Source organism: Marmota flaviventris, chromosome 3, assembly GCF_047511675.1.
Source record: "Marmota flaviventris isolate mMarFla1 chromosome 3, mMarFla1.hap1, whole genome shotgun sequence".
Taxonomy (NCBI): domain Eukaryota; kingdom Metazoa; phylum Chordata; class Mammalia; order Rodentia; family Sciuridae; genus Marmota; species Marmota flaviventris.
In genome coordinates this window covers 173955898-173969709 of record NC_092500.1, presented here as the reverse complement: position 1 = coordinate 173969709, position 13812 = coordinate 173955898, and the positions used below count along the sequence as shown (strand labels likewise).

Genomic DNA, 13812 nt, shown 5'->3' with positions numbered 1-13812 from the left:
CCTGAAATTACCCTCTTTAAAGCAACGCTGCCCCCTTATTCAGGGACGGGAGTCAGAGTGAGATGTCTGTAGTCCCAGGGGAGCTGGGGGGTCTTCAGAATGGCTGGAAATCTCCATGTCTGCTGATTTTCCTTTCTGATTTTAAAAATGATAAATGATGATTCAAGAACTTAAAGGATAACAGCTGAACTGAATATCATAACAGTCAGGCTTAACAGCACCTGGGCTACAGCCAAAGAGAGGATCTAAGACTTGGAATACATCAAATTGGATGGAAAAATCTCCACACCAAATTTACAGAGAGAGAGAATATTAGAATATACAGAAAATAGCATAAAATACCTGTGAGGGTGTCATGAAAGGAGGAAGGTTGGAGACAGGGTGAACAGCTGTAGGTCCTGAGGAGTAGGCTGGCTGGAGATACTCTAAAACCCACCAAAGTAGCAATCAGTATCGTAAAAAAACAACCTGTGAACACCACAACCAGGATACACACTGCTGTGGGTTAGACGTGAGGTGTCCCCCAAAAGTTCATGTGTGAGACTATGCAAGAAAGTTGAGAGTGAAATGATTGGGTTGTTAGCGCCTTAACCCAATCAGTGCATTAATCCCCTGATAGGGATTAACTGGGTGGTGATTGTAGGCAGGTGGGGTGTGGCTGGAGGAGGTGGGTCCCTGGGGCTGTGCCTCTGTCCTTGTTGAGCTAAGTAGTCTCTGCTTCCTGGTGCCAAGTTCTGAGCCACTTTCCTCCACCACACCCTTCCACCATGATGTTCTGCTTTGTATCGGGCCCAGAAGAATGAAATGGGCTGTCTATGGAAACAGTAAGTCACCAAATAAACCTTTACTCCTTAAAACTGTTCTTGATCACAGTGACAGATAAGTTGACCAAAGGACATCCAAGGGCTGTGGTACCTCGCCTTATCAGTCTGCACATTTGGTTTTTAAACAACTGGAGCAAAGATCAAGAGCTGATTTGGCATGAGTAGCCAGATGAACTTCATAGAAATAATGAATTATCTTCTTTTTTTCCTTCCTCATGACACAGTGAGGTGGGTGTGATTTTCTTCTTTCAGTCCATGGCATAATGGCTTTAGAGTTAGGGGAAGGCATACATGATGGCTTTTTAAGAAAGCAGCCTGCGGTTGGTTGCTCCAAACCCTAGGATTCTCCTGTTTCCATATCTAAATCCCCTCCCCCCCCCAGCTCCCACTCTTCATACATGAAGGCAGATATCCAAGTGCTCCTCGGGATTTCCCCTCCGTACTTGGGTCCACTCTATTTCGTCCACACTCCTTCCTGCTCTCCTCTCCTGCAGAGCCTTCCGTGGTTGGGTCCCCTGACTCCCTGGCCGCTGCTCTCCTTCCTCATGCCTTTACCCCAAGCATGACTGAGGATCTCTGGTTGTTTCCAAGATTTCCCAACCACAAACTGTTGAGTGAGAGAAGATTTTGCAAGTATTTTGTAGGTAGTTATTGCACAGAAATGTTAAGATTGGAGAAGGGGCTTCAGCCTAGCTGGAGCTCCCCAGCCAGCCGGCCTCCCTTGTCCACCTCCCTCACGTCGCCTCACGCTCGTTCCTTTGGAACCCAAACGACTACTTTCATTTTTAATCTTCATGGCCCAAGCCTCCCTCGGCCCTGATTCTAAGTGGAAATACAAAGAGCCCTTTCATTTTTGGGAATGTAGAGCTATTTAGCTTTTTAATTTTATCTTGTCTTATACTGCACTCAGGCGTCCCTCCTTACAAGAAAAAATAGCTAGTAAAGTGTTTTCTCAAAAGAGTAGTTTCCATTCCCCTAGAACACAAAAGTGATTGCTTTATGTACTATGTTAAACTTCACCTCATCTCTGTGGTCAAAAATACGTACTTTTGAAAACCAGGCAAACAACACATTTATTATAAATAAAAATGTCATAAGTTATCAAAAGTAAATGATTAAAGATGGGACGTGGCTGGCCTGAGATCAAAGTGAGGTGAGTGGGTTTGCAGAGTGAAACTGAAGGTAGATCCTGTCCTGGTTTGATATTTGGATATTGTGTTAATCATGGATTTGGAGCACTGATTTTAGTTTTTTAAAAAACATTTCATCATATTTTGTCTTGAGTGTGGATTTTTTTTTTTTTTTTTGGTACTTAAGTTTCTACCCACAGCAGTGTCTCTCTCATCTCACCTGTTATCAGATGTACCTATCCTGATAAAAATGATTTTACTGTAACAAGGTGTCGTTTCTTTTTTCAATCCTGAGACTGTAGGTATTATTTTGGAATCGAGCTGCATTCACCCAGAATTAGGAGCACATTCAGGGGAGCGTTCAGGTGGAGAAACAGTGGGGCACCCACAGGATCCACCAGCGAGGACCTACCCTGGGCAAGGGTGTCAGGCTCGGCAGTGTCTGGCTGCTGCCCTGTCTTGGTCTCTCCTTTGGACCTTGGCTCCCTCTTCCTCTGTCCCCTGTTTTACTGATGTCATTTCCTGTGTCTCTGGTGAGAACCTGCTTTCCCATTCTTGACCTTATCACCCTCCATCTACACGGCAGGAAACACTGTCCAACTCAACTGCGCCCTTCTGTTCATAATCACTTATGCAGCAAGGCCTCCCCTCAATGACCAGTGCATAAAAGGACAGACAAAGTCCACACACAGAGACCTGTTGGCCTGAGAGAATTAGAGTGTTACCTGTACGTGCACCAGGCCCAGCTGAGCAAAAGCAGGACCCAAGGGCAGGGTGCGGAGAGCAGAGGTGCAAGGGTGCTGCTCTGGCTTCCAGAGCCAGCGGGTTTGAGTGGGGACAGAGGGATTGGGCTGTTTTCATAGTAGGTCAGAGCATGCAAGGGGAGGGGGGCAGGAAGAGCAAAGCACGCAGTGTCACTGGGGAAGATGGGGGTATCATGGAGACAGATGCACTCAGGGGTCCCTGGAAAGACACAGAAGCCCCCTGCACTGTCCTGATTGTCAGTATGCAGAGCTTAACAGCGTGTCCCCAGGACATGACTACGGGTCGGTCGGGTCACCATATCACTAGAAGGCAAGGTTCTGAACACATGCTTTAATGTGGCTGGGGTTGGAAGAGGTCTGGTCCACTTCTGTTGCTGTGGTCTCTGGGCCTCCTCACTTTACCCGACAGCATTTGGGCCCTGATATGCCGCAGGTGCCGATCTTCTTCAGATGTCCACGGCAGGCAGCCTTACACAATCCTCCATTCCTGACGCAGCTGACAGGATTGCTGATATATTTAGGAAAAACTGAAAGAAAACAAAGGGCAAAGGAGTGTCAGCACCGAGGCCCTGTGTTGAAGGACAGGAGCCCACGCCCATCAGCAGAGTGAGTCCGGCAGGTTTCCTTCCCGCCCAGTTCTTCCTCAGGATCACACCACTTGACTCCAGGCTGTTTGAGTCTGTTCTGATCCTCCAGCTGAAATGTTGAGGCTCTGACCTGGGGAGCCTGCTGGGGGCCCCCAGATGGGGTCAGGCAGGCACGGCCGGAAGACCTGGGCCCAGTGGGCACACCACAGTTAGCAGCCTCAGCCTCAGAGAGACTCCATCTGCTTCTACCTAGGCCAGTAGTGTTAGGCTCAGGTAAGGCAGGAAGGTCCCCATTTTCAACCTTTGTTTTCCATGTCAGTTAATTTATTAAGTATCTGAACTGAAGGGAGAAAAAGATGCAGCTCAGAGAGTAGAACTTGTTCAATGAGAACTTGACGCCAAAGTAACTGACAGTTGAAAACAAAACAGTAAAAATAAACCTGTGTCCTTGTTTCTAAGATCTAAAACCTGGTCTTACTCTCATGCCTTCTTCCACCCTTCCGTATCTATTCCAAGACAGAATACAGCTTTGACCCTGCTCTCTCAGAATCCCGCTGTTCCACTGTAACCCAGAACTCACACAAGGGATTCATAAAATGAGGGGTGTTTTCAACATCATTTCTATCGGATTTGTTGACTCAGATCTTGCCTCATTTTCTTCTCTCTGTCCCTTCTCTCCACCTGCCTCTCTTCCCTGTTCATTCTTTTTTATTCTATTTTCACAGTATCAAGAAAAATATAAATGTTGGGCACACAGTTGAGAGAGCTGCTTCCAAGAGCTGCACCTGCACTGGGCCAGGGCAGCCCTGTATGTCGAAGGGCATGTCGTCCGGGGCCTCCCGTCTGAAAAGACCAGGGCCCGGGAGGTTCCTAAACCACAAGCCCACAGAATTAATTTCTGGGATTATCTAGGTACCGAAAAACTCTACTCTTTCATGTAAAGATTTATAAAACGGTGTCCTCTGCTTCCTTCTTTGGCTAAAAGCAAGATATCCGAATTTGATTAAAAAAACAACTAGTGGCCTTAGGGAGGCTTCCCTGGTCTCAGCAGTGCTAGCTCGAGGACCAAGGAAGGGTCTGGATCTACCAGCCGCAGAGCTGCTTGGAAATGGCTGTGAGTGGAACCCTGTGGTTCTTCAACTCCTTTCCAGTTGTAGGAAATGGTCTTGATTCTGTTAAGTAATTCACACAAGCTACTTGGCCAAAAAACTGTGTTTAGAAAAGAGAAAGATGAGAGGAAAGGAGAGGAAGGGAGGAGAGGAGATAGAGAATCAAGAGGGAAGAAGAAGGAGAGAGTAAGAGAAGGAGAAAGAGAAGGAGCAGGGGCAGAAACAGGCAGAAGGAGGGAGAGAGGAAGAAAGACCGAAGGGACGGGGTGGAGGACGGGGAAGGAGAGAGACTTCCTGCCTTCTCTGTGTCCCCTCCTCTTCCCCTTGGCCCATCTCACCTGGAGGAGGCAGCAGGAACACCAAGAGGAACGCGAGGAGGAGGAACCGGATCCTCATGGCGAGGCTGGTGGACCCACAGCAGACGCTGCTGAGAGCGCCCAGAGCTTGGCCTTATAAAGGTCCGGGCTCCCGGTTCCTGGAAATTATACAATTTGTTACTGGCTCTGGTCCTTGTAATTGCCGGGATTAAAATGACATCTTTCCTGGTGTGTCAGAGGAATAGCCCTTAGGGAATAAGGCACACCCAGTTGTCCTGATGCAAATCAGGATGTGGGAAACCCCAGGGAATTGTCCTCCACCCTTGGGACCAAGAGCTGCCACTGCCTACTCCTTTAGGTCCCTGGATGGAGGGGGTCCGGAGCTGGGTCTGCCTCACAGGGCACAGATGGGCTTGAGCCCTAGAGGTCACCTGCCTGCTCCATGGAGTGTGAAGTCTACCCACTTTCTGTTTCCTGATAGTCTGTGGACAGTCTGAGGCCACAGTAGGAACGGATTCCACCTCTTTCTATCCATCCCTGGGCATGGTCAGGTCCTATGATGAAATAGAATAGAGTGTGCTGAACCCAGAGTTCCCAGGGGTGGGCAGGAGGGTGTCAGGGCTTCAGGAAGAGACAAGGGAGCCCCATTGTCCCAGGTCATCACAGGACAGTGAGATCCACATGAGACATCTCCTGAAAGTCCCCATCTACCCGGGAAGACGGGCACTGACTCAGGTGGGTGTGTGTTTCACTCCACAGAGGCAGACAGGGAGGACAGCATTGTGTCTGGGCTCTCCCTGGTCCAGGGTGACATGTCAATCCATGCAATGGTCAACGCAGGACGGTTGGCACATCCATCCAAACACTGATCATCTCTCTGCGTTGGGAACGTCTTCGAGCTGTTTTGAAGTGTGGAGTGTGAAGTCTACCCACTTTCTGTTGTTGTCTTCTCCAGCGACTCTCCTGGGAACAGGACACCAGGACTCACTTGTCCTATCTGTATTTTGTCCCTGCTATTCGACCTCTCTCTCTTCCCCTCCCCGTCCCTGTCCCAGCCTCTAGTCACCTCTGTCTTATTCCCTAATTCAAGGTGTTTTGAGAGGACGCTGGTGACAATGCTGTGTTGGCAAGAAGTGATGACTTCTGGATCATGTGAGACAGAGGCCTGGGTTGGGACGCTGGTGAAGCCGTGAAGGAGGTCCCATCAATGCTCAGGCTCTGGTCACCACAACAGCACGCCCCTCCTCTGGACTGTGTAGAGAAGCATGTCACTCACTCAACACTCAGAGTATTTCTTCCAGGCTAAGGAAGCATACGGAAAACACTGAATTAAAAAAAAAATTAAAAAGCTTGAATATGCTTAGCCTGAATTGTTTATTTTTTTAAAAAAATGTTTGATGAGCTGAGAGCAGTGGCGCACACCTGTAATCCCAGTGGCTCAGGAGGGTGAGGATCACGAGTTCAAAGCCAGCTTCAGCAACAATGAGGCACTAAGCAACTCAGTGAGACCCTGTCTCTAAATAAAATACAAAATAGGGCTGGGGATGTGACGCAGTGGTCAAGTGACCCTGAGTTCAATCCCTGGTACCCTCCCAATATATCCATATATATATATTAGATGTATCTCTCTTAGTTTTTTGATGACAAGAGGCAAACATCATGTGTTGGTCAGTTTTCTGTCACTGTGAAAAAATATGTGAGAGACTCAAAAGGAAGAAAGGTTTATTTGACTCACAATTTCAGAGGCTTTGGTCTGTGGTTGATGGCTCCATCGTTTGGGGGACTGTCTTGAGGTGGAATGTCATGGCAGGAAGCCCTTGGCAGTACAAAGCTCACTTCATGGTATCTGAGAAGCAGAGGGGAGGGGCAGGTCCTAATATCTCCTTCAAGGTCATGGCTCCAATGACCTGACTTCCGCTAGACCCCAGCTCCTAAAAGTTCCACCACCTCATAACAGTACATCAGGCTGGGGACCAAGCACATGACGTCTGGGGGACACTTAATTAAGATCCAACTCATAACACATCGTGGTGCAGCACCTGATTCTCTCAGCATGCACTTCTTAAGAACAAGGGAAAATTCTCACCTGAATCCCTATACCATTTACACATGTGAGAGAATAATTCCATATTTGCATTTCCCCTAGGGGTTTTGTATCTATTGATATTTTTTCCTAGTCTATTTTTAATCTAGAGTCACACATTGAGTTAGATGGTTCCCTCTCTCTCTCTCTGTATTTTTCTTTCTTTTTTGAGCAGCAGTCTTATAGAATGCCATAATACTTAGGAAGGGGCTTCACTGGGCTCTGAGGTTGAGGAAGTTAATGGCTGCCGTCTTTTTCCTGTTTGGCATTAATCCTATTCACCCTTTTCTAGTGAGTCATGTGCTTGCAATTATTACAAACATAACTCACTGTCATTTAAAAGTCCACCTGTACAAAAGTGTGATTTCCCACTTGTGTCCCAACCCCAGAGAACCACCAGTAGCATTTTGTCTGCTTACTTTCTGTTCTGCCTAGATCTCTGTGCAATTGTGAAGACCTACTCGAGAAGGAGGAAAAGTTGATCTGAAGTAGGGAAACCACTGAGAGACACATCACCCTGTGTCCCTGGGGAAGAGTACCCTTCAGGGTCCCCAGGACAGCTGCATCAGGGGGTGCTGTGTTCCCACCAGGGGTTCCTGTGACTGACAGCACCTGGTGCCAGATGCCTCCTTTGCGGCTGTGCTGCTCCCTTGGTGATGAAGCTCATTTGATAGAGACCCCAGCTCAGTAAGGCACTCTCAAAGGCAGGGTCACTTCCTGGCCTTGACCTGTAAGACCACAGGCCAGCACAAACATGGCTCCCTCACCAAAAGCCAGAGATGGAGCGACTATGGGGCCTGGGGAAGTGTCCAGTTTAGGTGGAGTCTAACTGACTGCTTATCTAAGCTCAAGAAGAAGCCAGGCTGGGTGTGCAATGGTAACCATCCAGCCTGGGCTGAGAAGTACAGTTGTGTCTTGCTCCTTAAAGGAGAGATAAGTGCTGCACCCACAAAGCTCTTCCCTAAACCGAAGGGGGCGCTGAGGCTGTTCCTCCCAGGCAGAGGGGCTCAGGGCCCCAGGAGGGAGTGCAGCTCCATTCCAGTTGGCAGGCTTTCAAAAGCAAAGTCTCTCACCTCTATGACTGGTTGATCTAGATTTATGTTTCAAAATAGCTTCATCTCAACATTGTTACAGCTGTCAGATCCTCTTTACTCCAGCACAGTTGCATTAGCAGATTCTTCTCAAAATTAAAAATAATAATAACAACAATGTTGCTCAAAGTATAAATGCTGATGACCTAATAAATGAGTTTTCAGGAAAGCCGGCCAGGAAAATTATATTATCAATCAAGATACTACTTTATTAATATAAAGTAGTATTTGTTGTACTAAAATTACGACACCAAAATATTCTTTTCAATTTTCAGTTTCTGTTATCGTTCCTCTATAATGGGAGTCCTATTTCATTCTGCAAATTACATTTTTGAAGGAAAACGCTTTACATCCTCCTCTAACATCACTTTCTTTTGTGCATTTTCATTTTGCTCGGAGCTTTGCCAGTTCTATAGCTCTTATGGCCACATTCAGACACAATATGCCATTCATCCCTCCTCCGTGCACCTGCCAGGTAGGCACGGCTCAGCTGCACAGATGACAGTCCTGGGACTTGGAAAGGTGAAGGCCCGTGGTCACCTAGCTGCTAAGCCTCAGAGGTGGGATCAGAACTGAAAGCCGCCATTCTTCCAAGTCCTCCTACGGATGTGCCTGGTGCACATTAATGAAATCGCCCTGGCGTCCTGACCGCTTCGCCGCCCCTTCCTTCTCCCACAGCCCCTCGGCTAGAGTGACAGCTGCCTGCTGGACGCCAGCCTCCCCTGGTATTGCTGTCATCCTCTCCAGCCTCCTGAGCTGACGGGTGGGCTGAGAGCATGACAGGCCTCCTGAAGGCCAGGAACAACGGTGCGAGGTACTGCCACCTTGTGGCGATTCTTTGTATGTCGTGTCAGCCATTCCCATTTTCCTGTTTGCCCCAAGCTATGTGCAAGCTTCATAAGCACCCCAGGTATATGCACGCCACCAAGGATTTTGTAATTATTTTTTCCTGTTAATGAACCTAATGAGAGTTCTAAAATTTTTATTCATCATCTCAAAGAATAAGCTTCATTTTTATTAAAAATTCTCTTTTGCGCGCCCATTTTCTTCCCACCTGCCTCTATTTGCTTTGTGTTTTAACATCTCATTTCTTAGAGGAAACTTAGACTGTCAACTAGGGAGTTTCTCTCCTTTCTACCTAAAATCACTTAATGCCATGAAATTCCCTCTAAGAAGCACCTCAGCTGCTCTCCCACAGACCTTGGAGTGTCCTGCTTTCCTTTTCGGTCAGTGCAAAATGTTTCCTAATTTCTCTTGTGATTCCTTCTTGAATATTTAGAAGTAAGTTGATTAATTTCCAAATATTTGGGACCTTTTCCAGATATCTTTCTGTTATCAATAGCTTTGTAGGTTCCACTGTGTCCAGACACCATATTTTGTATGGTTTTAAACTGTTCTGCTTGTTGAGACTTGTTTCCTGGCTCAGGGTGGGCCGTACTGGGTGACTTTTAATGCATTCTACTGTTAGTGAGTGGAGTGTCCTATGAATTTCACAAAGGTCACACTGGGTGACACTGTCATTCAAGGCTTCTCTACTGTTATTCTGTCTGTTTTTCCATCCATTACAACGAAAAAAAATGTTGAAATATCCTGTTGCAATTCTTAATTTGTTTATTTATTCTCTCATTTCCACAATTTTTCTTAACAATTTCTATTAGATTCTATTAGATGTGTACTGATTATTTGCTTTTTTTTTTCCTGTGATTTAACCATTTTATCTTTAGAAAAAATACCCTCGTTATCTCTGGTAATACACTGCTTGTTCTAAAGTCTGCTCTGATCTGTAATCAATTAACCAATAGATCAACCAATTAACCAATTAAACCAAGATTAATCAATTAACCAATGTTTTCTTTAGATTAATGTTTTTATATGTCTGGTTCTATCCTTTCTGCTTTGACCTAACTTTGTCCTTGTATTTGACATGCACAGTGGGTCTTTATTAGTGCCTACTAATTACACAGCACAATGGGTGTCATTGTGGCCTATTCTTCCTGATGGACAGCGTGCCTTTGGCTCTTGTTTCTCACCTGCTGCAATCTCTCCCTTCCTGAGGTGTCTGGAATGTGGGCAGCCTGCTCCTTCCATCTTGCAGAGACTCTCCTCCACGCCTGCATTTCCTGGTGCAGGACTTCCCGGGAGGGATTCCTGTGTCTTTTGGGTGTAGCTGAGATAGTGGGGTCTTTGCTTGGTTTGTGAAGCGCTCCTGTTGGTGTGGAACTGGGGCCACACACGGCTCCTGTGGACCCTGGTAGGAAGCGTGCTTGATCCTCTCTCTGAGCAATGTGTCTTCTCGAGCTGTTTGTAAGATGTTCTTTTTGTCACATTTAAAATACTCCGATTCTGATGTGCTTGGTGTGGCTGTCTTTGTTCATTCTGCTCCTATTTCTTTGAGTCCTCCCTTTGTGGGTCACAGTCTCACCAGAGCTGGACAACAGCAGGCCATTGTTTCCTGTCTCCTCCTCTGGCTTCCTCTGACTCCAAGCACAGCCCGAGGCTGGGCTGGTGAGGTTTGCACTCAGCCCTCTGTTAAGGTTTTCCCAGTCTCTCCTTTTACTCTCACTCTGCTTCACTTTCTCATTTGTTTGTGCTAAAACAGATGCTGGCTTACTGATCCTTACTGTCACACACCATTTGTCCAGCTCAGTATATTTTAATTCAGATGTTTATTTTCATCTCTAGAAGCTCCGGGTTAGAGCAGCTGCAGAGGCTCCCTGGAGAGCTCCACGCAGCTGATGGCATCCCTCAGGGGAGACTGGAGGCCGGTGCTAGTGGGAGCCTGTGTGCCTCCAGCCCTGTGTGTGCCTCCAGCCCTGTGTGTGCCTCCAGCCCTGTGTGTGCCTCCAGCCCTGTGTGTGCCTCCAGCCCTGTGTGTGCCTCCAGCCCTGTGTGTGCCTGGACTTCATCTAAAACCTTGGGTGTTTCTGCTTTCCTGTGGCTGACTGAAGCCCCCTTCCCCAACAGCACCTGTGAGGAAGTTCTGCCCTGCAGAAGGGGTCTTGTGCCCATAGTTATGACCTCAGTCTCCTCCCGGCTGCACTGCTGGGCAGGGTGAAGCCCCCTCCTGGCACCTGCAGGCCCTGCCCAGTAGCAGGTCGGCCAGTCATAAGCTCCTCTTGCTTCCTTCTGCCTGCAGTCACGTCCCCCACTGGATGGTGCCTGTCCTCACCTTCTGTCTGGCCCCTTCTTCTGGACTGTTGGAGGGCACTCAGCAATGCTTCCTGGATGGACGGTGGGTGGGGTGTTGGCTGCTTCAGGGGTCTTCATTCCCCTATCCCTGAGAGCCCAGTAGTCTTGCTGTTCCACCATAGTGCTTAGCCTGGGGGACTGGGGTCAGGGAGGACAGACCATCACTCCAGATGCTGGATCCTTAAACAGTGGATCATCCAAAGCTCATGAATGGACGTTGGTCCAGCCAGTGCTGGCCGAGCAGCCCCCATGCTCAGGGCGCTTTACCAACAGTCCTACCACCCGTGTGGGGACCCACAGTGTGCAAATGGACAGGGGGAGACACCGAGGGACCTTCAGAGGCAGCACTCACGTCAGAGCCCGGGGTGCAGCAGGCGGGAGGAGACAGACACGGGCGGCTAGCGTTTGGAGACAGGTGGGAGCAGTGAGCTCATGCCAGTTCTGAGGCCAACAGCTCAGAGGCCTGGGCAGCAGGAAAGCAAAGGGTATACTAAAGGAGGCTCAGGGTCCCCGTCTCTGAGGAGAAACTTTCTGGAAGGATTTGGATTGGTGCCTGAGGGATGCATTAAGGTTTTAGAGGTGGCTTCAGAGAGATGAAGTCCTGGAAAGAAGGACAGTAAAGCCCAGGAGTATGGAGGATGAGGGAGCAAAGGAATGTTCCAGAAAGAGTCCAGTGTTGCCGAGGTCCAAAACCCACGAAAATCAAACACGGTGCAGAAGCTGATGTATTTAATGGAAGGTGTCATTAGCCTCTCTCAGTTGCCTGCTTGGTATCAACTTCCACAAAACCAGAGTGTTTAAAAAAAAAAAAATCAAGCTTCTAAATTTTTGAAAAAAAATTTTAATTTGGTTTTAGCTTTATAAACTTGAAGGAGGGATCGCCCCAACATTCTCCTCACGTCTGATCCCTATTTCTTTTTGCGGCAGCATTTCCGACCCCGGAGAGAGCAGCGGCCTATCTGCTCCTCCTTGGGGAGGCAGCCCAGCATGGCGCACCGGCCACCCCGTATTCTGCAATAGTACCTCTGTACTGCGCTGATGATCCCGCTGTGACCTGCAAAGGAAAAATAGAAGGTATAGGGGGCTCTAGGAGGGGTCCTGGGACAAATTCCAGGCTTAAGGAGTTCCTCAGTCACTCGCTGCCTTCCAGGGTTCTATTTCCTTCCCCGCTTGGCTATAAAATTAAGAGTGAAGGGAAGGCGGAGCCCAGCAGGCAGTAGTCAATGTCCCCTGGGGGGAAACTGCAGATCTCTGTGCGTGCAGTGTCCTGGGCCGACCCCCTCTGACCACTAAGCTTAGTGAACCAGAAGCCTCTGCTTCTGCTCACAGAACCAGCCCAGGTTTCCTCCGAGGCTGAAATTGAGTAGCACTTTCCCACATCTCCTTACCAGTCCTCCCACCAGGAGGCGGGTGAAGAGGTGCTATTAGCAGAGGGAGCAGGAGCAGGAGCCTGCTGTGAGGCTGGCCCTGACTGGTCAGCTGCCAAAGACAATTCCCCTGGTCCCACCCAGGGAATGTTGGAGAATGGAGAGGCCTGGATGCGCTGACACTGGTCCTCTCAGCCCCTCTTTCCCACCTGACTTACCTGGAACGGGCATCAGGAACAAGAGGAGCAACACGCCCAGCAGGTACAGGATCCGCATGGCTGACCGGCTTCGCAGCAGGCTGAGGCTGGACTGAAAGGTGCACGGGTTCACGTTTATAAAGAGGTAAGCCATGGCTGCAATTCTTGTAATGTCACAGTGATGACAAGATGACGTACTTCCCGATGTGTCATCTCTCTCTGCACAGGTCACACCCACTCACCCAGGAGCTGGTACCAGCCTGATAAGCTTGCTATGGACATGGGGACAGCTGCTGTCCTCCAGGCTCAGGGGCCTGGTCATGTCTGGCTCGAGCAGGCTGTGGGTACAGGCGGGGCTGGTGTGGGCAGGACCTGTCTTCTCCTGGGAGTGGTGCCAGGGTTCCTGGTTTGGGGTCGACCTATCTGCACTGTGGTACTTTTTAATTTCCTGCATCTTCTTAAAAGACAGAGAGTCTGAGGCCCTCCTTGGAACCAGATCAATCCAGCTCTGGACGTTCTCAGATCTGGGGGGTAGGACTGGCCTCAGGTGGTGAGGAAAGAAGAAATATTCTTTTATTTGTTCTTTCTAGATGATAGGATATATTTTGACATATCATACATACATAGAATATAACTTCCTATTTTTGTGGCTGTCCGTGATATGGAGTTTCACTGGTCGTGTGTTCATATATGAACATAGTAAAGTTATATCCGATTCATTCTGTCTTTTCTATTCCCACCCCTCTCCCTTCCCTTCATTCCTCTTTGTCTAATCCAGTGAACTTCTATCCCCCCATACCACTTATTGTGAGTTAGCACCCACATATCAGAGAGAACATTTGGCCTTTGTTTTTTTTGGGGATTGGTTTATTTCACTTAGGGTGATAGTTTCCAATTCTATTGATTTACCTGCAAATGCCATAATTTCATTCTTCTATATGGCTGAGTAATGATCCATTTGGGTATATATACCACATTTTCTTTTTCCATTTATCATAGTTTAGCTATTGTGAATTGAACTGCTATAAACATTGATGTGGCTCTATTACTATAGCATGCTGATTTTAAGTCCTTGGGTATATGCCAACGAGTGGGATAAGTGGGCAAAGGGTGGTTCACAAATGGACTGTGCTGAAGAGCCCCTGCCTTCACCC

General features: G+C 48.1%; 1 protein-coding gene and 1 long non-coding RNA gene across 4 annotated transcripts; both read right to left on the bottom strand.

Annotated features, from left to right (window-relative positions):
* Nucleotides 1-3034: 3034 nt before the first annotated feature.
* Nucleotides 3035-12841, bottom strand: LOC114079319 (beta-defensin 103A-like). Of its 3 annotated transcripts, XR_011706950.1 has the most exons (5): nucleotides 12680-12841; nucleotides 12118-12148; nucleotides 6467-6577; nucleotides 4753-4889; nucleotides 3035-3245 (listed from the first exon to the last, which is right to left on the bottom strand). XR_011706950.1 is itself a non-coding variant. In XM_071609259.1 (4 exons), the coding sequence occupies exons 1-4, from the start codon at nucleotides 12810-12812 to the stop codon at nucleotides 6205-6207; spliced, it is 318 nt and encodes a 105-aa protein (XP_071465360.1). In that variant the 5' UTR covers nucleotides 12813-12841; the 3' UTR covers nucleotides 6173-6204. The 3 variants fall into 3 exon arrangements, 2 of the variants coding, with proteins under 2 accessions (XP_071465360.1, XP_071465361.1); XM_071609259.1 differs by lacking the exons at nucleotides 3035-3245; nucleotides 4753-4889 and adding an exon at nucleotides 6173-6247; XM_071609260.1 differs by lacking the exons at nucleotides 3035-3245; nucleotides 4753-4889; nucleotides 6467-6577 and having other exon boundaries at nucleotides 11231-12148.
* Nucleotides 5172-6025, bottom strand: LOC139705059 (uncharacterized). The gene is made up of 3 exons (XR_011706949.1): nucleotides 5798-6025; nucleotides 5463-5694; nucleotides 5172-5285 (listed from the first exon to the last, which is right to left on the bottom strand). It is a non-coding gene; the product is annotated as an uncharacterized lncRNA (long non-coding RNA).
* Nucleotides 12842-13812: the final 971 nt, after the last annotated feature.